This window comes from Antedon bifida, chromosome 1, assembly GCF_963402885.1.
Source record: "Antedon bifida chromosome 1, ecAntBifi1.1, whole genome shotgun sequence".
In the NCBI taxonomy this organism is placed as follows: Eukaryota; Metazoa; Echinodermata; class Crinoidea; order Comatulida; family Antedonidae; genus Antedon; species Antedon bifida.
This window is the reverse complement of record NC_136226.1, coordinates 6,268,768-6,292,094: the sequence shown is the minus strand read 5'-3', so window position 1 is coordinate 6,292,094 and position 23,327 is coordinate 6,268,768. Positions and strand designations below refer to the sequence as shown.

Genomic DNA, 23,327 nt, shown 5'->3' with positions numbered 1-23,327 from the left:
TTTTGTGGAAAAAATCGTAAAATAAGGCACTTTAAAAAAAAGTTGATGGGATTTTCCATAATGTAATCAGATAGGAACTTTACTGATTTTCAATTACTATAATAAAACATTTTTTTTTTCGATTTGTAGGCCTATACTGTAGTTTTCTTTTCTCTCATTTCAGCACCTTTTCTACGATGTTTAATTTTGTTTCCTGGATAGCTTCAGATTTTTAGTCGCGTGCGTGCAACGCGACTCTACAGCTCACTATGTCGGTCGGTTGGTCGGTCGGTCGGTCGCTTGGTCGGTAAACACTAACTTGAGCACGCGACTGCAGCCATGTATATATACGGCCTTGTACGGGGAGCGGAGAGTGCAGTGTGGGATTTATGAGATTGCTTTCCGCTAGCTTCATCAGCAATTTCGATGCTATCATGTTTAAAACTTTACAGTCCGTGTCTGAATATAAGTCGTTTGGAAAAAGCAATGGATCACTAATCATCCAACAATTTTGTGAGAAATATCTGCCGTGGATTGTCAGAATTATTCTTTTACATGGAATATATCAATAACGCCATATTCTACAAATGTGAATATACAACTTTAACTATATTAAGCATGCAGAACATATTTAATCAAGCAAGTATATTTGTACTACTTCTATAGTTGACAACACATCCGACTCAGGGAAGAATGAAACAACAATTTATCAACATAATTTTATTTATTTAATCTATTTTAAATTGTTCAGTTATTAATATTTGAAGCATATTATATTTAATTGAAATGTATTCTATATTGATATACAACAATATTGATCTACATTTATTTAATTAGTAAGCTAAAATATACCACTTTAACTATATTAAGCATAAGTACATATTTAATCAAGCAAGCACTACTACTACTTCTATAGTCTCATGGAAGAATGAAACAACATTTTCAGCTTTACTTTTAGGCCTATTAATCTATTTTAAATTGTTAATATTATGAATAAAAAAGAAAAAGGCTGTTTTTTAAAGCTTTTTATTATTTAATTGAAATTTATTACAGCGCATTATGACGGATGCGTATTGTTATAATACATATTCTTGACATTTTGGTTGGTAATTACGCATCACGTGTCGTTCTCTATTACCTATAACGAAAAAATGACATCTAATGCTAATCATTAACGGGCGCCAATGCACGTCCAGATTTTTGTAGCCTAAACATGTTGAGAATTTTTTCCAGAAATTAATTATTAAAATGTATAAGTATCTTTGAAAACTACGGTCAATAGTTCTATTGAAGTAACTTCTAGTACGGTAAAAGAGATATCTGTCTAATCATTATAGTGATAAACTTTACGATAGTTTTGTTTAAAACTGGGATTATTTTGAAATAAAGGGAAAGCTTGACGCGCCATAAATGTCGCTAACATTCCTAGATACTGTTATTGTATTAGGTAATGAAAAAAAAACTATACTGATCAATAAATTAACTTCATTGTTGACATTTTTGTACCTATAAAGCAATGTTATTCACAGTTTAGAACTTAACAGACTAGATGAATGTTATGATTGTAAGCTCAAGGAAAATTATTAGATTATATTTCTAAAAATTAAGTGTAGAGCTCGATCAAGTTTTCTAATATGTGTGGTAATAGTACAATAGTGATAAACGATACTTTATTAACATTATACATACTAAATGAACGATAAGGTAATTTTTGCAAACAACAATTTTTTTATACCACGCTACTATAATACTAAACACATTATACCACGCTATATATACTAAACACATTATACCACGCTATATAATACTAAACACATTATACCACGCTACTATAATACTAAACACATTATACCACGCTATATAATACTAAACACATTATACCACGCTATATAATACTAAACACATTATACCACGCTACTATAATACTAAACACATTATACCACGCTATATAATACTAAACACATTATACCACGCTATATAATACTAAACACATTATACCACGCTATATAATACTAAACACATTATACCACGCTATATAATACTAAACACATACCACGCTATATAATACTAAACACATTATACCACGCTACTATAATACTAAACACATTATACCACGCTATATATACTAAACACATTATACCACGCTATATAATACTAAACACATTATACCACGCTACTATAATACTAAACACATTATACCACGCTATATAATACTAAACACATTATACCACGCTATATAATACTAAACACATTATACCACGCTACTATAATACTAAACACATTATACCACGCTATATAATACTAAACACATTATACCACGCTATATAATACTAAACACATTATACCACGCTATATAATACTAAACACATATACCACGCTACTATAATACTAAACACATTATACCACGCTATCACGCTATATAATACTAAACACATTATACCACGCCATATAATACTAAACACATTATGCCACGCTACTATAATACTAAACAACATTTAAATGCTTACCTATAATAAATGAATATATGACGATACTAAAATGTTATTACCGGTATTAGACACTACACTACTAACCATTCGCAATGTTATTATTATGTTATTATTTACATGACGCTATTTTCATATTTATTACTGAGGCCTACTACACAGACGTCACACTGAATTATGTAATTATGATAAATTCAATAAGGGGATAATGCTAAATTTACAAAGATAAGCAACAGTGTATTTCAGTGGCGGGCCCAGAATTTTGAAAGGGGGTTGTGTGGTTAGGGCCATTATAGGCCTAGTAAAAATTGGTGAACTTAACCTGGTTCGATCTTTAATGTATTGATTTGACCGAAATTTACTTTTAATTTTACTTTTATGTATTGATTTTATCGAAATCTATAACCTCCACTCTTGCTTTTACAGCTCACTATGTCGGTTGGTCGGTAAACACTAACTAAAATTCGAGCACATGACTGCAGCCATATATATGGCCTTGTTCCTTATCATGCGAGACAAAAGGTAGGATTTTAATTCGTAATTGAAATGACATTTTGGGGCTAGAATCCAAACCATGTTAACATCGCAAATGGTCGAAGAGGCAAAAGATAGTAAGCGCCATTATACATTGGACATTGTATGGCGTCGTTTGGTGCTGGACCAAACTCAACAACTGCAGTTGAATTGCCATTGTTTATGTTGATTTCCTTGATTTTCCCGGTACTGTACCCCTTGTTATCTTGGTTGATCCATGAAGGAGGCCAATGTAGTCCTCTTTTTACCTCATCTCCAATCGCCATGATATTCTTTGCGTAGTAATCTAATCGAATCTACAAAGATTAAAAAGAATGAGAGTTAAAAATATAGTAAATAGTATTTAATAAAAAATGATAATTTATTAAACAAAACTTGAAATTACTTGATGATACTAATATATAGCCAGTATACGAGAACATTTTGTCAAAAACTACAATTTGTGTCACTTTGACCTTGTCTCCTTATATCACGGTAACAAGTAAGCCTGAGACATTGGATGCAATTTCAGAGAATTTATGTTTATATTTTTGTTCTAATGAACATTTTTCCCGAAAGTAACTTGAAACATTCTTATTGATCTTTGACCTGTATCGATCAAAGTATCCATATAGACATATTTCTTGTTCAAACATGTATATATTAATGAAGTATATTTAACAATTGTGGCAAGAAATGACTTTATTGTTTTTATAGTGCTATTTTTCGGTGGCTATGTATAGGCCTAATATAACAGAGATTTACTTTTTTTTCGTTATTGGTTATTGGAGATCCTTGTTGGTAATTGATTGACTATATTTTCCTAAAATGAAATGCAATTACCTCGGAGGATCTCAAATGCTATAATACACCTATAAGCAGGCAATATCTGCATAATTATTGATTATTCAGAGTTCATACTTCTAGATATTGTGCTGATATTTGACCAACTCGGATGTAATATACTGAATACATGAAACATTTAAAAAAAAATCAAAACGACGACCTATCTCTAGATCATATAGCTTTTAATGGGCTTTTTGTTTTGTTTTGTAAAATTGGGCAGATAACTGAATAAAACACATGGTGGTCTAGTTTATGTTTCCGTGTAGAAGTATTTCGTTATTACCTGGTAATTGCCAATTTGACTGACTGGCTGTATCCAATAATTATTGGAATTCATTGTGCACTGCACATTACCGTATGATGGAAAATATACTTGGGCTGTTCTATTCGGACCATTTCCTTGAATTGATTGGATCGAGTTATTTGCATTCTGTCCACTATTATCATAGGTGTCATAACCTTCTGGCCAATTCGGACCTCTTTTAACATAGTGACCAACTGCCATTTCAGTTTCAGCAAAAGTTTTCAAAATATGTTTTTCCTCACGGTCCTAAAGTAATGCAAACCGGTGAAAAATAATAAAGTTAGCTCCGTAACAAGAACATGCTTTCTTTACCAGTTAATTAAATTGATTAAATCTTGAATTACTTTTTAATTATTATTATTACTTATTTTAATTAAGATGAAACCCTCAGTAAGATTTAGCTTAAGTAAATAAGTACGTAATACACAAAAGTATCTCATATCGATTTTACTTTACAATAATTATTACACATAAAATGCTATACGGTATCTATACTGTTAACATTTTCTTTTTATTTCTTAAGAATTTGAACATACATTAATTTTATCATGAAATGGTAATAATAAACTAAATGTGCTACTAACCTGAACCTTTACTAATACTTCGACTTTTCCTAATTTGAACTCCTTTTCCATATTAAATCGTAATTCTCCATACCCATCAAGTTCCAGCATCTGTTGTTGTAATTCATTCATTCTTCTCAGCAGATCTTTTCCCGATGACATTATTTCAGCAGTGAGACCATGTTTGCAGAGATTTGTAGCAAACTTGTTGAGACTAGTGGCACTCATAACTCTGATTTCAGCAGCTTCTCTGTGATGTTCAACTTTTTTCTGAATAGCTTCAGCTTTCTTATTTACTTTCTCGATCAATAAATTTGCATGTGTCTCGATTTCTTCAATAAGGCCCTTCGTAGTTTCCTGAATGTCTTTTTTGGTCTTTTCAAGACTTTTGATTAGACTGTTTTCAGTTTCATTTGCAATAATAATGTGTTTTTCAAAAGAAGGTATCAGGTTTTCCATTTGTTTTATTTGTCCAGTTATCTTTTCCTTGAATTCGTCTCTGGTTGCATGATCCTGTAGATTCAAGAGGTTATGGCCATTCTGACGTACATGATCTACAACAGTACATCCGATACATACAGGTACTTGGCATGTTTGGCAAAAGTACTCCAAATGGTTGTTGGGATGTCTTTGACATGGAATTCTGATGTTCCCCTCTCTTGCCTTCTTCACGAGGTTTTCTGTCTCTAACTCCGATATCAGGATGACTTGGTGATTTCTTGTAAGGCGGGTTAGCGTGTGGGTTTTTGCACATTTATCACAGAGGTTATCAGAACAATCGATACATCGAGAGGCATTTTCTTCTTTCAATGCTTCAGAGCAAAAAGAGCAAAAGATATCAACAGTGTTGATGTTAGCAACGACAAATAGCTCGCATAGATTGCTCAGAAATATATTATCTTCCAACTCAGAAACCGTGTCCACCTTCAACTCGACTTCATCTCGACAAAGAGGACACTTGATCTTGCATGGAGTTCCCTTCTGCAACAGAGATTCTAAGCAATCTTGACAGAAATTATGAAGGCACTTCAGCTGCTTTGGGTGGTTGAAGATTTCTTTGCAGATGGAACATGTTAGAAAATCTTTATCGGTGTCTTCAAATAAACTTGACTCTGATTCCATCTATTAAATAATGGAGAAAGAAATGAATACAAAATAGTACCTGGTAATTGCTTCATGGTTAAGTTAATAACAGCACCTCTCCCCTCCCACCCTCTCCCGGGGTAATCTGTATACTTCTATAGGAAACCAGTGTATATAATAGTTAGAATTGGCACCTTTACCAGCAAAATATTTGCATATCTTATTTTTTTCTTATTGTTTCTAAAGCGAGATAAGTTTATAAGCAGCCGAATAAAAAAGATAATCATTACCTAAGATGCATTTGCATAGTCTATTTTAATTTTTGCCGTAAGATATAACACTTATCTTTTGCTTTGTGTAAATAACTATATTTATTGTTGCTTGTTTGCGGAATGAAAATAAGCCTATGGGCTTAAGTGTGCAAGACTGAGTCTGAGTCTAATAAAATTAGAAATGCACATAATAACGAACAACAATTAACAAATACATTGGCTATATCGTTAAGACAAGACTTCTTACTATTTTAATACGCGGCAGTCGGAAGATAAAGAAATTCGTAAATGGAATGATCAGAAAAGCTGGATAGAATTTCTGTTTTGTTCGCTTGCATGTTACCGGAATTGTCAGGGCAGTTATCGTCACGCTACACCAAATTGCGTCACCGTAACAAGGTCTTCAAATATTAAATTTCCTTGCTATACTTTTTATTATAGTCTATAACAATGATGCTTCAAAGAAAATAAAGTATCTGAATTATGATGTAGCGTTACATTTGTTATTTTAATCAACTCAATATATATCTCATTACCTGTTTGTTGTACTTAACTACTACTAACTACACTAATAGGCTTATACTCTATAATCCCATATCAAATTTAATACATTTCTATGAATTCAATTTAGAAACATTTAGAAGATTATATCATTTTGTTTGATAATAAAAGTATAGTATCGTACAATGCCTAAACCAATGTTAATACTCTCATAACCCCTCAGCGCATCATATAAATACATTTTTATGTCAAAGTCAATTTACAAAATCTGATATTTATTTTTCTTTAAAAATAAGAAATACTATAGTACGTTTTTCTAAAATTTATAACTTGAATATCAATCAAGTTTCTTGAAAAAAAAAAATACAGTAGAACCCCTCATGTTAGGACACAATTGAGGGGAAATATGTTTTAACACTATGGCCAACCCCTTAGGGAACACCCCTATTCATGGGCCAGGGACACTGTTGAGTTTTTGGCGGCACAAAAACAAAACCAAATAAAATTGTATTCATCATTATTAATACAATAATGGATATCATAATAATAATTATGATACTTTCTCTGGCTTGACAGTTTTCATTGTTGAAACGTTGGCTGCCAAATTTTTAATTCCTCTCAATTTCTTGAGTCCAGATCAATATTGTCCAGGACAATTTTGCTTTTTTGGAAGTCTTTTTTAGGGGACACCCCTATTAAGGGGACAATTTGTTGGGTCCCGAAGATATCCCGTTAATAGGGGTTCTACTGTATTTGTACCGTATTATTATTATCCTCCGCTAGATACTAAGCAAGTACGCACATTTATTTATTTATGGTGAAATCATAATCCTTTTACATGAATTCAATTCTACAACTCAACGTTATATATTACAACGTTATATTTAAGTTATAAGTTCATGTAACAGATAGGAATTAACAAGTAGAGTATGTAGAACAGAACACATCGTATAGCCCACAATTTCACAATCCTATATTGTGCTGCGATTGTACAATAAAGTATGACAAATAATTCATATAGGCGCGGCCTACACATTTTCAAGGAATTTCGAGTTCCTAACTTTACTTACACAATTTTGAATTTTATTAACTTAAGAGTTGGACGAAAGGATACTTACTTTATTTAATACGCGCCGGTCAGATCAGATGGCAAATGAAAGTCAATTTTGGTAATCAAAATGTTGAGTATTACGCCAATTTGTGATGCGATCTGCTCTGTTCTTTACATGAAAGTGGAATTTCCAAAATGGTGCTATCGCCACGTCACATTGTACTACCATTATGAATAACAAAGTCTTATTAACATGGAAGATAAGTTTCTTTGAATGCAACTTATTGTTGACTTATAACAATAACGCACTTCCGTGATTTTATACCAGAAATTATTATTAACAGTATGCTCGAATGATTTATAATTCATAGTGCTAATACGTAAAAACAATTAGGTATTCAATTAACTAGGTATTCATGTTGTTGATCATACAGTATAATGATATAACACAAACCCTCTAATATCAATATAAATTACCTTCCTTAAAAAAAGCATCACACACTAGAATCAAATTCGAAACTAAACACAAATTGTTACATGGATGGAACCGATTGGTCAATTAAGTCGAGTTTTGTGAATGATTAGTTCAAATATGTGCATTTTGTTGTAGACAAAGATAACCTATTTCAGACCATCTATAGCGTGGCTCAAATATGTATGTGTCGGTCCGAAATAGGATTAAGCAAAAAAAAAAACCATTTCACTATTTTTATGGGCCCCTTCTATTTCAAAATCCTGGATACTACCATGGTATTTCTAAATACACTGATATGATAGAATTCCAAAACAAAACACAAGAAAAATGAATTGGTATGTAATTAAAATGAGTATACATATTTTGGGACTAGAACTCGATCCAATCTATCATTGAAAATGGTCGGAGTGGCAAAAGATAGTAAGCACCAGGATACATTGGGCATTGTATGGCGTCGTATGGTGGTGGACCAAACTCAACAACTGCAGTTGCATTGCCATTATTTATGATGATTTCCTTGATTTTTCCAGACTTCTGCCCCTTGTCGTCTTGGTTCATCCATGAAGGAGGCCAATTTATTCCTCTCTTTACCTCATCTCCAATCGCCATGATATTCTTAACATAGCAGTGAAGAAATGTCTACAAAAATGATAAATGTTTATGAAACAATCATGGAAATGTAATACAGGCACATTCTTTTATAACTTTAACATAATATTGTATTATCATCATTACCTACTTATTGAAGTTTCTAAAATGGTATTATTCATTTAAGGCCTATAAATAATCTATATATAAATTTACGTAAGGGCAAAATTCGGTAAATCGCGCGTTATTTCCAGAATGTTTACTCGATGGTATATAAAGTTGGTTCGTACTTTCGGTACTGATTTTAACCACCTGATGTAACCCTGTTTACTAATTAAATTGAGTTCGATAATTAGTTATTGACAATTAAAACGAATTTAGGTTCAACGATTTGCCCCAAATAAAGGTGTTTTCCGATCGTGGTATACACTATCTAATGGATGTCCTCTTGAAAAATACCTGCACACAATAATACGAGGATGCTTTGCATTTTCCTATCTCCTCCTACGATATTTGTTTTTAATAGCTGAAAACCGGTTGAACAACTCGAGTACGTATCATAATGTTGAAGACAGGCCGATTTTCTTTAAAAAAATACTATTTGATAGATTTAATATACGTTTATACAAATGTATTGATTTCCGATGAATGGAACATTCCAATATAACTCTTTGGTTTAACACAAGTACCACCAGCTGTAGGTAAATTTATTGGCACTTGGGGAATTAACCTAAAACCTATATAGATATAGTATTGCAATGTACTTGGACATTACTGTAAATACGTATTAACCATTTTGGTCGTCATTTGAATTTACTGTGAGTGTGGGTACTGTTAGATATAATTATAAACGCATGTACAAATAAACGTATTACTGTGAGTGTGAGTAGGCCCTACTGTTATATATATAAACGCGCAATATACAAATAAACTTACTACAGATAAAATTACTGACAGTTGCTTCTCAACGTTTGTATTAATTAATAATTACACAAAACATAAACGTTGTAGTGGTGTATCGTTACATGTACTATTCTATTTCAATCGACTATGGCAGTGACAGTTTTAACAAAGTATTAACATCGCAAATGTGTTACTGTATCAAGTGATATATTATTGATAGGCCTATAAAACATGAAAAACATATTTCGTAACTGAGTAGATAAAGAATAAATTTAAAAATTGTTCTTCTTTGCACCCATATCCTCTTCCCCATCCCCCAACCCTAATCTTACACACAAAACACAAATTGAGTTTTCAAATAAAAAATGTGGACTCATTTTGTGACAAGTTTCTCTTTCGGAAGTAATTCCCAGGGTGCTAATTTTAGTTGACTACATAAAATCATCGTGTCTATTTATTCGTTTCTGTACACGAAAATAACTATTATAGTCCTGCAGTACGTACATTAAAAAAAAACATTTGTTTACGCTGAAATTACTGTTTATCCGAGAACCATCTGTGGGCACGACCTAGATGGTACGCGAGCGTACCATCTAGTATTTATAATTACGGTATATAATAATTGTAATTAATATTACTCCGGAATTTCAAAATCTTAAAACATAGAAATAAAAGTTGACTAAATGACCTTTTTTACAAAACAATCTTGCAAACAACCAAATCCATTATATAAATATGTATTTTGTCAAGTAATAATGATTTTTACAGATTGTACCTGATAATTTCCATATAGTTGTGTTGGCTGTATCCAATATTCGTTAGAATTCATTTTACAATCAAGGTTTGCACCATAGTTTGGAAAGTTTACTTGAATTTGAATATCATTCGGACCATTCCGTTTAATTGTCTGGATTCTGTTAATTGTATACTGTCCATTATTATCATAGTTGTCATAACCTGCTGGCCAATTCAGACCTCTTTTAACTTGATGACCAACTGCCATGTCAGTTTCAGCATACCTTGTCAACATGTGTTTTTCCTCACGATTCTAAAAGAATGAAAACAAGTATAAACATTATAACAGAATCCACTTAGTGAAAGTCTGCATATTACTTAACACATTGTGCATTGTTCCAGTTAGCGGATATATTATTTTTAAAATAACTGAATGCAATTTTTATTCAGGTGTTCATGTTCATGAAGACCTAAATAAATTTGTGTTTGACTCATAATATTGTTACTGTCGTCTGATATTAAATATTCCCTATTAAAATAAAATGACACAAACTCTTTTTTGGGGTGTAATTTAAGTGATTCAGTGCATTTTATAGGATTAAAGGTTGTTGAGTCAAATTTCAAAATATGATATTGATTTCAATACTCAACCTGAATCATGCATTCTTCAACTTTTCCTAATTTGAACTCTTTTTCTTTAATAAATCGTAATTCTCCAGATTCTGCAAGATCCTTCATCTCTTGTTGTAATTCACTCATTCTTCTCAGCAGATCTTTTGCCGATGACATTATTTCAGCATTTAAACCATGTTTGCAGAGATTTGTAGCAAACCTGTTGAGACTAGTGGCACTCATAACTCTGATTTCAGCAGCTTCTCTGTGATGTTCAACATTTTTCTGGATAGCTTCAGCTTTTTCATTGACTTTCTCAATCAATGAATTTGCATGCGTCTTGATTTCTTCAATAAGCCCTTTTGCAGTTTCTTGAATATCCTTTTTGGTTTTTTCAAGACTTTCAATGAGATTTCTTTCAGTTTCATCTGCAATTTTGATATTTTTTTCAAATGAAGGCATCAGTTCTTCCATTTTTGATATTTGTTCAGTTATCTTTTCCTTGAATGCATCTCTGGTTGCATGATCCTGTAGGTTCAAGAGGTTATGACCACTCTGACGAACATGATCTACAACAGTGCATCCAAGACATACAGGTACTTGGCAAGTTTGGCAGAAGTACTCCAAATGGTTGTTGGGATGTTTCTGACACGGAGTCTTGATGTTTCCCTCTCTTGCTTTCTTCACAAGATTCCCTGTCTCTAACTCTGACATCAGGACCACTTGGTGATTTTTTGTTAGGCGGGTTAGCGTGTGGGTTTTTGCACACTTATCACAGAGGTTATCAGAACAATCGATACATCTAGAGGCATTTTCTTCTTTTAATGCTTCAGAGCAAAAAGAGCACAATACTTCAACAGTGTTGATGTTAGCAACGACAAAGAGATCACACAAATTGCTCAGAAAAATATTATCTTCAAGCTCAGAAACCGTGCCTACCTCCAATTCAACCTCTTCTCGACAAAGAGGACACTTGATCTTGGATGGCGTTCCCTTTTGTAATAGAGGATCTAAGCAATCTTGACAGAAGTTATGCATACACTTCAGTTGCTTTGGATGGTTGAAGATTTCTTTACAGATGGAGCAGGTTAAGAAATCTTTATCTGCGTCTTCAAATAAACTCGATTCTGAAGCCATCTATTAAATATATATAAAATGCATTGACAATACTAACTTTATGAAACAATAACAGTTACTTTGTTACCTACGCCAGAATAGCGAGAGGCTATGAGGTCAACCAGATGTGTTTCTATATTTGTTAGTTAGCAGGATTTCTCAAATAGTTATTGCCCGATTTTAAAAAGATTTTAAATGACGGTTTCATAGGTGTATGGGAACACGTGATTCAACTTCCATGTGCCTAGTCGGAGTGCCCTACTAGTTTAAAATGAAATCAACAAGAAAATGAATATATACAAATAAACGGTAGGAAATTATTGATACTTACTTTGTGTAAAGACAGAAATAATTATACAATAAAGATCATCAATATTAATAAGGCAGTTGGTTGATCTATGTACGTCTTCATCCACTTGGTTTTTCCAAATGATTATTTATCATACCAAAACTGTAACCTCTTTGCATTTATCACTAGTACAAACATGCTACTGATTACATAGGCGTTAACTTTTAAATTGTATTGGTTAAAGAAGGCTCAATAGATATCAATAATTGAACTTCGAGCAGACGAATATATCAGTCGAATCAGCGTTTGTATTCCTTCACCTGGTCTTTGTGAGCTACTAACTCTATGTAGATATTTTTATAAAAAGTCTGCATGAATAGCAATTCCAGCACTATCTTCTCTGCAGTTATTAGCACATATGGGATGCGAAAATAAAATGATGGGGAACGATAACAATGAGAAATTCTGTGAGAGGGACATGCCCCAGCCGAATTTCAACTCAGTTTAAAATAAAGAAAAAGGGTGATTTAAATATACGCTCTGCACGTTCTACAATAGAGAAAACGTTTATTTTTTCCTTCTTGGTGCTACTACTATTATATCAAGCAAGACAAATTAAAATCAAATTTAGCAAACGAGAAAACAAGCTATTCATAAAATACAGTATCACTGCCTCTGTAACTTGGCAATCTACTCAGGGTAGATTGAATATACAATTTCCCTCTGCTATTTTAACATACAAGGATTTACTACTTCTAACGGAAGAGTAAAACTACAATTTGCTCTACTTAAACATTTCTAACCTAATCTTAACTGCTTATTTTATGAACTAACTTTGCTTGAATTAATGAAAGTGTGAATACATAGGCCTAATCCTAATAGTATCAACAATTAAGTAATGACCTAAATCTATGTATAGTAAGCTATAAAATACACAGTAATGTTAAATCTGCAAAAAGTAGAATCTTACAAAGATACAAACTTTATTTATTACTGTAGTATGATTAATATCCTAACATACATCATATGCATTTAGTAGGGAGTAAGCAAAGTCACTCTATCCCAACCTGATGTTGATTATCATATTTTTAGATAATTAGACATAATTAAGAGAGATGATTACGTATTTCAATATAATACCCTTTTAAATGAAATAGCTAATCAGCCAATCAAGCACCAACATGTGTTAAATACTGCTCCACACACAAAATTTGATTATTATTATTTGCTTATAGTATTTTACATTTACAGTTAACCTACAGTATTAATATGCTTATTTTTATGGTTAACAGTTAACACTCATTCATAATATGTATGTTTTTTAAGCTAGAATTCGTCCCATTTTACAATCGAAAATGGTTGAAGTGGCAAAAGATAATAAGCGCCAATATACATTGGGCATTGAATGGCGTCGTTTGGCGGTGGACCAAACTCAACAACTGCAGTTGCATTGTCATTATTTATGTTAATTTCCTTGATTTTTCCAGACTTCTGACCCTTGTCGTCTTGGTTCATCCATGAAGGAGGCCAATGCATTCCTCTCTTTACCTCATCTCCAATCGCCATGATATTCTTTACATAGTTATCTAGAAAAAACTAAAACAAACTAAATATGATAACAACAAAAGTAAAATGCAACGTCACCACTTACGACTAATACACAATACAAATAATGAATGTTCGAGTTACAAATATTAACTATTTGTTTTATAACACAACTCCTGTTAATATTGTTATAATATTAATATCAATAATAGTTGTCACCATTGCTATAAGGGTGACATACACTCGATGACTATGATGATCATCAGGTCTATAAAGTGTGGCTATCAAAGCCTTGATTTTTATAACGATGATTAAGCTAGTAGTGACTTCTCTAATATATAGTTCTTTTCTAGAGATCAAATCAATTTAAAACAAATTAATCGCTCAGAAATTTAGAAAAATACCTGTTGCAGGTATACCTTATTTGCAAAAAAATAAATAAATAATCAGAACGATAATCAAAGTAGGCCTAATATTTGGCAAATGTTTTTGAAAGAGTTTTGCTACTAATAATGATTTTACAATACCTGGTAATGTCCATGTATTTGTGTTGGCTGTATCCAATATTCGTCAGAATTCATTTTACAATCAAGGTTTGCACCCACTCTTGGAAAGTTTACTTGAACTTGAATATCATTCGGACCATTCCGTTGAATTTTCTGGATTGTGTTATGTGGATATTGTCCATTATTATCATAGTTGTCATAACCTGCTGGCCAATTCGGACCTCTTTTAACTTGATGACCAACTGCCATGTCAGTTTCAGCATACCTTGTCAACAAATTTTTTTCCTCACGATTCTAAATGAATAAAAACAAGTATAAACATTATAACAGAATCCACTTAGTGAAAGTCTACATATTACTTAACACAATGTGCATTGTTCCAGTTAGCGGATACATTATTTTTTTAAATAACTGAATGCAATTTTTATTCAGATGTTCAGGTTCATGAAGACCTAAATAAATTTGTGTTTGACTCATAATATTGTTACTGTTGTCTGATATTAAATATTCCCTATTAAAATAAAATGACACAAACTCTTTTTTGGGATGTAATTTAAGTGATTCATTTTTTAGGATTAAAGGTTGTTGAGTCAAATTTGAAAATATGATATTGATTTCAATACTCAACCTGAATTAGGCATTCTTCAACTTTTCCTAATTTGAACTCTTTTTCTGTAATAAATCGTAATTCTCCAGATTCTTCAAGGTCCTTCATCTCTTGTTGTAATTCAGTCATTCTTCTCAGCAGATCTTTCGCTGATGACATTATTTCAGCATTTAAACCATGTTTGCAGAGATTTGTAGCAAACTTGTTGAGACTAGTGGCACTCATGACTCTGATTTCAGCAGCTTCTCTGTGATGTTCAACTTTTTTCTGGATAGCTTCAGCTTTTTCATTCACTTTCTCAATCAGTGAATTTGTATGTGTCTTGATTTCTTCAATAAGACCCTTTGCAGTTTCTTGAATATCCTTTTTGGTTTTTTCAAGACTTTCAATTAGATTTCTTTCGGTTTCATCAGCAATTCTAATGTTTTTTTCAAAGGAAGGCACCAGTTCTTCCATTTTTGTTATTTGTTCAGTTATCTTTTTCTTGAATGCGTCTCTGGTTGCATGATCCTGTAGGTTCAAGAGGTTATGACCACTCTGACGCACATGATCTACAACAGTGCATCCAAGACAGACAGGTACTTGACAAGTTTGGCAGAAGTACTCCAAATGGTTGTTGGGATGTTTCTGACACGGAGTCTTGATGTTTCCCTCTCTTGCTTTCTTCACAAGATTTTTTGTCTCTAACTCTGACATTAGGACCACTTGGTGATGTTTTGTTAGGCGGGTAAGCGTGTGGCTTTTTGAACACTTATCACAGAGGTTATCAGAACAATCGATACATCGAGAGGCATTTTCTTCTTTCAATGCTTCAGAGCAAAAAGAGCACAATACATCAACAGTGTTGATGTTAGCAACGACAAAGAGATCACATAAATTGCTTAGAAAAATATTATCTTCCAGCTCAGAAATTGTGTCTACCTCCAACTCAACTTCTTCTCGACAAAGAGGACACTTGATCTTGGATGGCGTTCCCTTTTGTAATAGAGGATCTAAGCAATCTTGACAAAAGTTGTGCATACACTTCAGTTGCTTTGGGTGGTTGAAGATTTCTTTACAGATGGAGCAGGTCAAGAAATCTTTATCTGCATCTTCAAACAAACTTGATTTAGATGCCATCTATTATTGAATAAAAAGTAATATTAATTGTGTGACTTGAGTGATATTATAATAATGTCTCCATGGCTGGTAATGACAATTAATAGTTGTTGATTAAACAAGTAAACAACTAAGATTGAATATTACTTACTTTATGATAAATAATTTCGATAATAAAAACAGAATAAATCGCCGTTCCGTTCTTTTTCTTAAAACTGGAATTTCCAATCGTTACGTTACAATACATCGCTATAGCAAAGATCTCCGTTACCATGGAGCTTATATCACTAATTAAATACGTATGTAAGTTATTTAGTTGTGTATAATCATTCAAGCAACACAATCGATAATTATTTTGTAATTGAATTTTAAGGCTAGAGAATTCAAGCCAATTTTTCATTGAAACTTATCAAGTGGCACAGATAGTAAATGCAGACAAACCCTTAAAGATGTATTGTCCCCCAAAATCATGAAAAATAAAGATTTTAAAAATCGGACTTTGAATAGGCCATTTTGCAGTTTTAATGAAGTTAAGTTTCCGTAAGAAAAAAAACGGGGAAAAAAAATTATTTCACCTATAAAAAGACAAAATAAACAGTTAAATTACCCAAAAACTCATTGTCTTCCAGACAATTTGACCATTTTTTGCTTTAAATTACATTTTTCTCAGGTAAATAAATTTTTTTCAGACCCAATTTTTTGTGAGAGTGAATAACTATTATGTGACATTAAAATAACATATTCAACAAAAAAATTAAAAAAAAAAAAAAAAATTTTTTTTACGGGGACAATATATTTTTAAAACTGAAAAATGCACCTGAACAACTTGAATATTACTTCCGTGCGGCAGATAGTATTGTGGCCCCTCCCCGCTTCACCCTTATCATAAACAAAATAAAATTTAATACATAATAATAAAAATAGCAATTCTTCTAATTTAATACCTGAGTGCCTTTTTTCAAATAATGTCTTCAACAAAAACTATGATTTATCAGGGGATAAAGGTCATATGACCCTAGTAGGCCTACCAACCACATACTGTATACAGCCAACTCTCTCAATAGAAGGCACCAACATTTTTCGAAAAAAAATTCTTGAGTAGCCTAGTGTAGAATTTAGATCTTCTGTATTTGAAAAACTACAACTACAGTATGCATTGGAAAATGTGCAGTTTTCTGGAAGTTAACTGCATTGTTTAGCCGATTGTTAAGAAGTAGAATTGGCAAATTGTTGGTTCTGAACATTTTATTATACAAAATCATATTAAATAGTTGTAGAAGCGTTTTGTGTGATACATTCTAAAAGTATAAGCATTAGAAAGCTAGCATTGTAGAACCATTAATGGGGTAACAACAGTGTGAACATTATGTACACATTGTCTGAAATTCGTGTGGTTTTATTAAAAAAGACCCACTATACACTACATTGGATTCAGTGCTGTGGATGTCATGAAGTTGAGAGATTTTCCAATTGAAAGTAGACTTAGGCTTATCAGCCTAAAGCAGCAATGTGCTCATGATGACATCATGTGCTCATAATGACATCATCGGCTCATGATGACATCATCTTGAATGGTTTTTAATGTTGGCCATGAGCACTGAATTCTTCACTTTGACATCAGATACAGTATGTCAAATACTTGAGGTCACCCACTTAAGTTACTAAAGAAAAGGTACAATACGGGGATCCACTGAACGCCATCGTCTCTCCTTCCTCCCAAGGGGCATACGAGACTATAATGAAAGATATCAAAGATAGGGGAATTTTTTACGATACACTATTATTGTTATTATTATTATCATACTTCTATCATTTCTCTTTTCTTTACGGCATTGTTATAAGACAGCAACACAATTTCCCAATTTGAAACGAATAAAGTTTCCTTGTATCCTTGTATCCTTGTAATACTACTTTTCAATCATTCTCTCTTTCATTCTCGAATTATCCATTCTCAACTCTTCAACACACTTGTTAGTATAATGTTCTGCTGTGATTAAACCAAATTACTTTGTATATACTGCAGATATACCGACACTAATGAATGTAACAATATCGTGGTATGTCTTCACTGTCATCATTGACAATTTACATTGTATTTTTTATTTTGTGTATTTGTACAAAGTATTTTAATTCCTGCAGTCCAAATGCCCATGCATCATAAACATGAACGTGAGGTTTGTAGCTTTTCTCTAACTTCTGTGACTGTAGTTGTTACCAAGATGGGGCTGTATTTGCAAGTCTTCTCATTCGTCTAAAAATTTAAAAACACAAAATTTAATATCTATTTGATAGAAATTATTATAATTCATAATAAAAATAACTAATAATATTCATAATCAAAAATGATTTTGAAATTCTACGCAGCCTACTCTTAGAGACTTTTTTTTTGGTAGGTTGGGGGGGGGGGGGGCAGTGAGTCAGGTGATTATTTAAAGATGTATTGTCCCTTGAAACACAAAAAAATGAAGGTCAAAATATTCTAAATTTAAATTGGCCATATCAAAGTAATATTAAAGTTATTCACTTTAAGTCGAAAATTTTAGCCAAAAACAACAAGTTTACGTAATTAACAGGTAAATTAGTTTGATTACATTTCGTCTGGAAAATCGTCGCGAGCGAAAGTAAACAAAGATTTCAAACCATGAGTACGCATTATGCATATGCTAATTAGGATTGTTTACAACTTGTCACAGTTGAGAAGGTATTTTCACACAGATTGTGAGGAAGTATTATGAAATATGCATACAGAGTAGCCAAACAAGTGCGTTTCATTATGGGATATGTTTTGATCGAAAACTTTGACTGGAAGTCAAAGTTATTTTTTAAACAAAAAAACGGCTGTATTTCAGTTAAATGATTTTTTTTCCGAAAAATTTTTGGTGATAGTTAATAACTATTATGATACTTCAAAATGACCCACCTTTTTTCGAAATCTTTTATTTTTTATTTTTTTGGAATTAGTCAAAGGGACAATACATCTTTAACAGAGAGCTTAAAATATGAGTTATCAGAGGTAAGTTTCATAATGAATACAGTATTAAATTCAGAAATGCACAGTTCGTACATATATACATTGGGGTTTAAAAAGAATGAGAATACAGTTATACATGTTGGTATTGCTTCAGTACATTTTAGAGGTTATAATAAAGAATAGTAAAACATAGCCATGTATGATTTACACTTTATATCACACTATATGAATGAAGAAATTTATAATAACGGTATATAATAAGCAAAATTTTTAATAATGAAACCGAATATAAATTTCAACTAACTTTTTAAATAGATTTATTTAAAACTGTATCCATACTTTTATATATCTATGTATCTATGTAACTTTTTGTCTGTTTTTTGATGTATCTATGTAAAGCGCCTTTGAGCATGTTTTTTCATGAAGAGGGCGCCATATAAATGTGGTATATTATATTAAAGAATTATAAATTCCTGATAGTATTACCTTGTGTTTCTGTCTTGATCTCTTATCTTCTTTTCCATTTCTGCATCTGTTAACGTCTCTAGGAAGGGGCACCAGGAGTCTGCTTCCCCTTGATTACGAATCGCAATCTCTACAGTAGGTAACGGTGCTTCACTGAAGTGCAAAACAATATATTTATTTTTTTTTTATATAATCACCGTTGATTCACTACAAGGCTAGCGAATTCTGGCTTATGAGTGAACAAATAATATAATAACCAGTTAAAATCACAGATAAAAACATCAAACGATATAACCTATTTACAATCTTAAAACACAAATTAAATATCAACCAAACAGGCACAGGACTCAACATCTTTTCTTTTTCTTTCTATACAGAAATACAGATTGCATCACACTCTGCCCATTTAAGCCGAGTAACAATTTAAGCCGGAGTGGACTACTTCTCCAATTATTACTGCCCTTAAAAATTCCCTACAGGCTAAATTTAGATATAGAGAAACTTACCTAAATGCATAAGTTCTCTGATGCCAACTCAACTGACCACGAATACTGTATGCAATGGCTGTTATGAACTCTCCTCCTAGGCCTAGTTCAGCACACAGTTTGAGTGAAAATTCCTCTGGACTATTATCTTTTTCTGACATGTCCCATTCAAATTGGTCTACTAATGATACATTGCCTACATGTACATTGAGCTGAAAGAAAAAGTAAACAAATATAATTTTTTTCATCTTTTTTTACATCTTAAAACCAAAGGCCAATTACAGGATACACTAAATACAATACTATATTAAAATAATTATTATAAAATGTAAATGGAATATAGTAAAAAATAAAATTATGTTACCAATGAAATAGCAACAATTGAACACACAAAATAAAATGGCAGTAAAACAGGTCTTATTTAGGATAATAAACAGTAGGTTCAGTTGGGCATAACTGTCCTGTATATGAGTAGGTGGTTGCCTCAATGCACTGATCTACATAGCACTTGTTATAAATTAATAAGATTCTGTCTGTATGGACACAAAGTAGAAAAGAAGGTCTGTATTATGTGAAATATTGAATTGCATAACTGTAGAGTCCTTAATATACAACTCCATACACACTAGTCACTTACTTTTAAGATGACTCGTTGGTCAGTGTTAGCTTCAAGAATACTGTTGTCTGCAGGAAAGGCTTCAACCTGACTCCTAATGGCTTGTGCAATTGGCTGAACAAAGTTCAAAGGTAAAAGTTCAAGATCTTCACAGAGCACCTCTGCAAACATCTCTGGTGTAATGAGATGTTCTGCTCAAGGAAAGCAAAAGAATTATTTTTATGATAGAAAATGTTTAAAGATAGTTTGCTTATTTATTGTTTAAAAAGAATAGGAATAAACAAATTGGTCGGAAAATATAATTAATAAGCATATTAAATTACAATTTGTTTTGGATACACATGTTGTCATCATCTAAATCAATCATCAATTTGTGGGCGTAGCTTATTTCATGTTCAACTGTTATGTGTAAACTCCCTAGTACATTGTGAAATAAAAATTACCATTGAACCATCATTTGTGTGTTTCATAACTATATAAAATAAACTTCTAAACTTACCATTTTTATTCCATGTGAATGTGTCCCTCAATTTCTGGCCTTCAATCTCCATATCCAATCGGATTGGCACAAGTACTTCCTGGTTGGCACCATTCTCATGATGAACAGATGGATCATGATCATCGAAACTATAGTAATAGAAATATATATGGCAATAACTGTTAACACACAGAGGCTCATGGCACAATGTTTTAGCCAGTGGCATAACGCAGAGGCATGGGGTCCTTGGTTTAGGAACCCTAAGTGGTCCTTCAATGCTGGAGGCCTTGGGCATTTTAAACCTTTTTCGACATATTTTAATGCCAGTTTTTTTTCCTCTAGCTTAGCCAGTGAGCACTCATAGCTGTTACACCACTGGGTTTAGCCATGCATAGCACCAACACAATGTAACATCTCTCATTTACATACACCTCTGTTATATCAGTGTTTGTAAATTGTATTTAAGAGCATTGGTTATTTTGAGATGCAAATATCAGTAAATTCTACTTGGCTGTTTACGTACACACAAGTAAATTTTTATAAAAGTAATAACTCATTATTAAAACATCCCACAGTAATTTCCATTAATGGAAGCTTAATTCTACAAACAAAGGTAGTAGTAGAAACTGCACGTTGCCACATACCATAATGGAAATGTACGTTGCCTTTTACCAGTTATTCTAGTACGACTTATTGGAGTGGAACAAGGCACTGCATCCAGATGATGAGAACTATTAGGAACAGCAGGAACCCAGTCACGACTTCGCTTCTGTTTTGAGTCTCTAGAATATTACAGAAATCAAAGGGCATTAATTAATCATAAATATCATTATGACGATTCATTAATTGAAATTGCATCATATCACACAAATGATAAATTAAAGAAAGATGGTAACATTGATAATGGCATGACTACTACTTAAATTGTATCACTAACCTGAGAGGTGTCAACTCTGTGTTTATTGAAACAGCTTTATATTTTTCTTCATTTCCCTCCAGTATTTCTTCTACTTCTATTGCCTTTAGTAAAGTAACATTAGTTGCCAGGCCATGTTGACCAAAACCTACAAAACAACAAAGAAGGATAGGTGTGATTTGGGAACCTTCTTGTCTACCCAGACTAGTCAACCTTCCTAATTTCTTCATTCTTATTTCGCCTCATCAGCTTATAACATACTGTACTCACAGTATCGATCATTGTCCGTCATCCCTCCAAATGATTTTGGAAGAAATACATTTTTTTGTGCATTTTATCATAAATTGTTGTCACAATTCTAAGCATGAGTTTAAATTTATTCAAAAGTGGAAAAAAAGAGTTTTAAAGCTATTCTGAAGTAAGCTTGAGTCATTTATTCGTTGCTGGCAGTTCACAGTACAAAATCATGAGAACATTTAGAAAATAATTAAAATGCACTATGAATAGTGGATTTTGGAAATATAGTAATGAATATTAAATACTATTTAAAAAACTTACGCTCTCCTAGTTTGACAATCATTCTTCTTTCTTGCATGGAAGCTAAACGTCGCCATAGTGATGGATATTTTTTGTAAAGTGAACCTCGGAACATACGCAAGTAATTACCAACCTACAAGATTTTGATATAAAAAGAGCAGTCTAGATACTACTGTAAAAGTAACAACACGTACGTAGTAACACGGTCACTACATACAGACAGTAACCATTATAAATTATAATGCCGATAGAAAATGAATTTTTTTCACCCATCAAACAGTCAGAGATTATCACTATATTAATTATAATCAGCATATAGGCCTAGCTATGCTTGCCTTGTAATGCTAGGCCTGGTAGGCTCGGCATACACCGGCTCGCTCGTGAACAATCCCCTCAATAATCGCTCGTGAGAAGTACCTATAATTTCATAGAGCTGTATAGTAGGCCTAGCTAGCCGTTTAGGTCAAGCTGTATTTATAGGAAAAATAAAACAACAAATTACCTCAGAACCAATCATAAACCTTTCCCCTCCTTCTTCAAACCTAAAGGTATCCGGTTTTTTACCAAATGTAGCAAGAGGAACATGTTTAGATGACATTTTATTTACACAAATCTGGTAACAAGAAAACAGACGAGCGATTTTTGTATAACAAAGAAACAGGCGCCCTCTATACCAGCAAATATCAGATACATATATACATTATATACATAATATTACCGTATTACTGTATAATGCGACATTGATACAGTATAAAACTTTCTTATCCAGACAATTTCATGTTTTGTT

The 23,327-nt window shown here is 32.5% G+C and overlaps 4 protein-coding genes across 5 annotated transcripts; all 4 read right to left on the bottom strand.

Moving 5' to 3' along the window:
• Positions 1–2,484: 2,484 nt before the first annotated feature.
• On the bottom strand, positions 2,485–7,762 carry LOC144852882 (E3 ubiquitin-protein ligase TRIM56-like). Of its 2 annotated transcripts, XR_013614352.1 has the most exons (5): positions 7,666–7,762; positions 4,713–5,813; positions 4,108–4,374; positions 2,943–3,295; positions 2,485–2,871 (listed from the first exon to the last, which is right to left on the bottom strand). XR_013614352.1 is itself a non-coding variant. In XM_078710925.1 (4 exons), exons 2-4 carry the CDS (start codon positions 5,811–5,813, stop codon positions 3,026–3,028), a joined length of 1,638 nt encoding a protein of 545 aa, XP_078567051.1. In that variant the 5' UTR covers positions 7,666–7,762; the 3' UTR covers positions 2,485–3,025. The 2 variants fall into 2 exon arrangements, 1 of the variants encoding a protein (XP_078567051.1); XM_078710925.1 differs by having other exon boundaries at positions 2,485–3,295.
• A 680-nt stretch (positions 7,763–8,442) lies between these two features.
• Positions 8,443–12,048, bottom strand: LOC144847253 (uncharacterized). The gene is made up of 3 exons (XM_078703616.1): positions 10,951–12,048; positions 10,340–10,612; positions 8,443–8,712 (listed from the first exon to the last, which is right to left on the bottom strand). Exons 1-3 carry the CDS (start codon positions 12,046–12,048, stop codon positions 8,443–8,445), a joined length of 1,641 nt encoding a protein of 546 aa, XP_078559742.1.
• A 1,264-nt stretch (positions 12,049–13,312) lies between these two features.
• On the bottom strand, positions 13,313–16,093 carry LOC144847095 (E3 ubiquitin-protein ligase TRIM56-like). Its single transcript, XM_078703604.1, has 3 exons — positions 14,996–16,093; positions 14,389–14,661; positions 13,313–13,912 (listed from the first exon to the last, which is right to left on the bottom strand). The coding sequence occupies exons 1-3, from the start codon at positions 16,091–16,093 to the stop codon at positions 13,643–13,645; spliced, it is 1,641 nt and encodes a 546-aa protein (XP_078559730.1). The 3' UTR covers positions 13,313–13,642.
• Positions 16,094–17,475: 1,382 nt separating this feature from the next.
• On the bottom strand, positions 17,476–23,176 carry LOC144852874 (SWI/SNF-related matrix-associated actin-dependent regulator of chromatin subfamily B member 1-like). The gene is made up of 9 exons (XM_078710913.1): positions 23,043–23,176; positions 22,562–22,673; positions 22,025–22,151; positions 21,732–21,869; positions 21,109–21,236; positions 20,631–20,800; positions 20,015–20,205; positions 19,530–19,661; positions 17,476–18,323 (listed from the first exon to the last, which is right to left on the bottom strand). Exons 1-9 carry the CDS (start codon positions 23,136–23,138, stop codon positions 18,284–18,286), a joined length of 1,134 nt encoding a protein of 377 aa, XP_078567039.1. The 5' UTR covers positions 23,139–23,176; the 3' UTR covers positions 17,476–18,283.
• Positions 23,177–23,327: the final 151 nt, after the last annotated feature.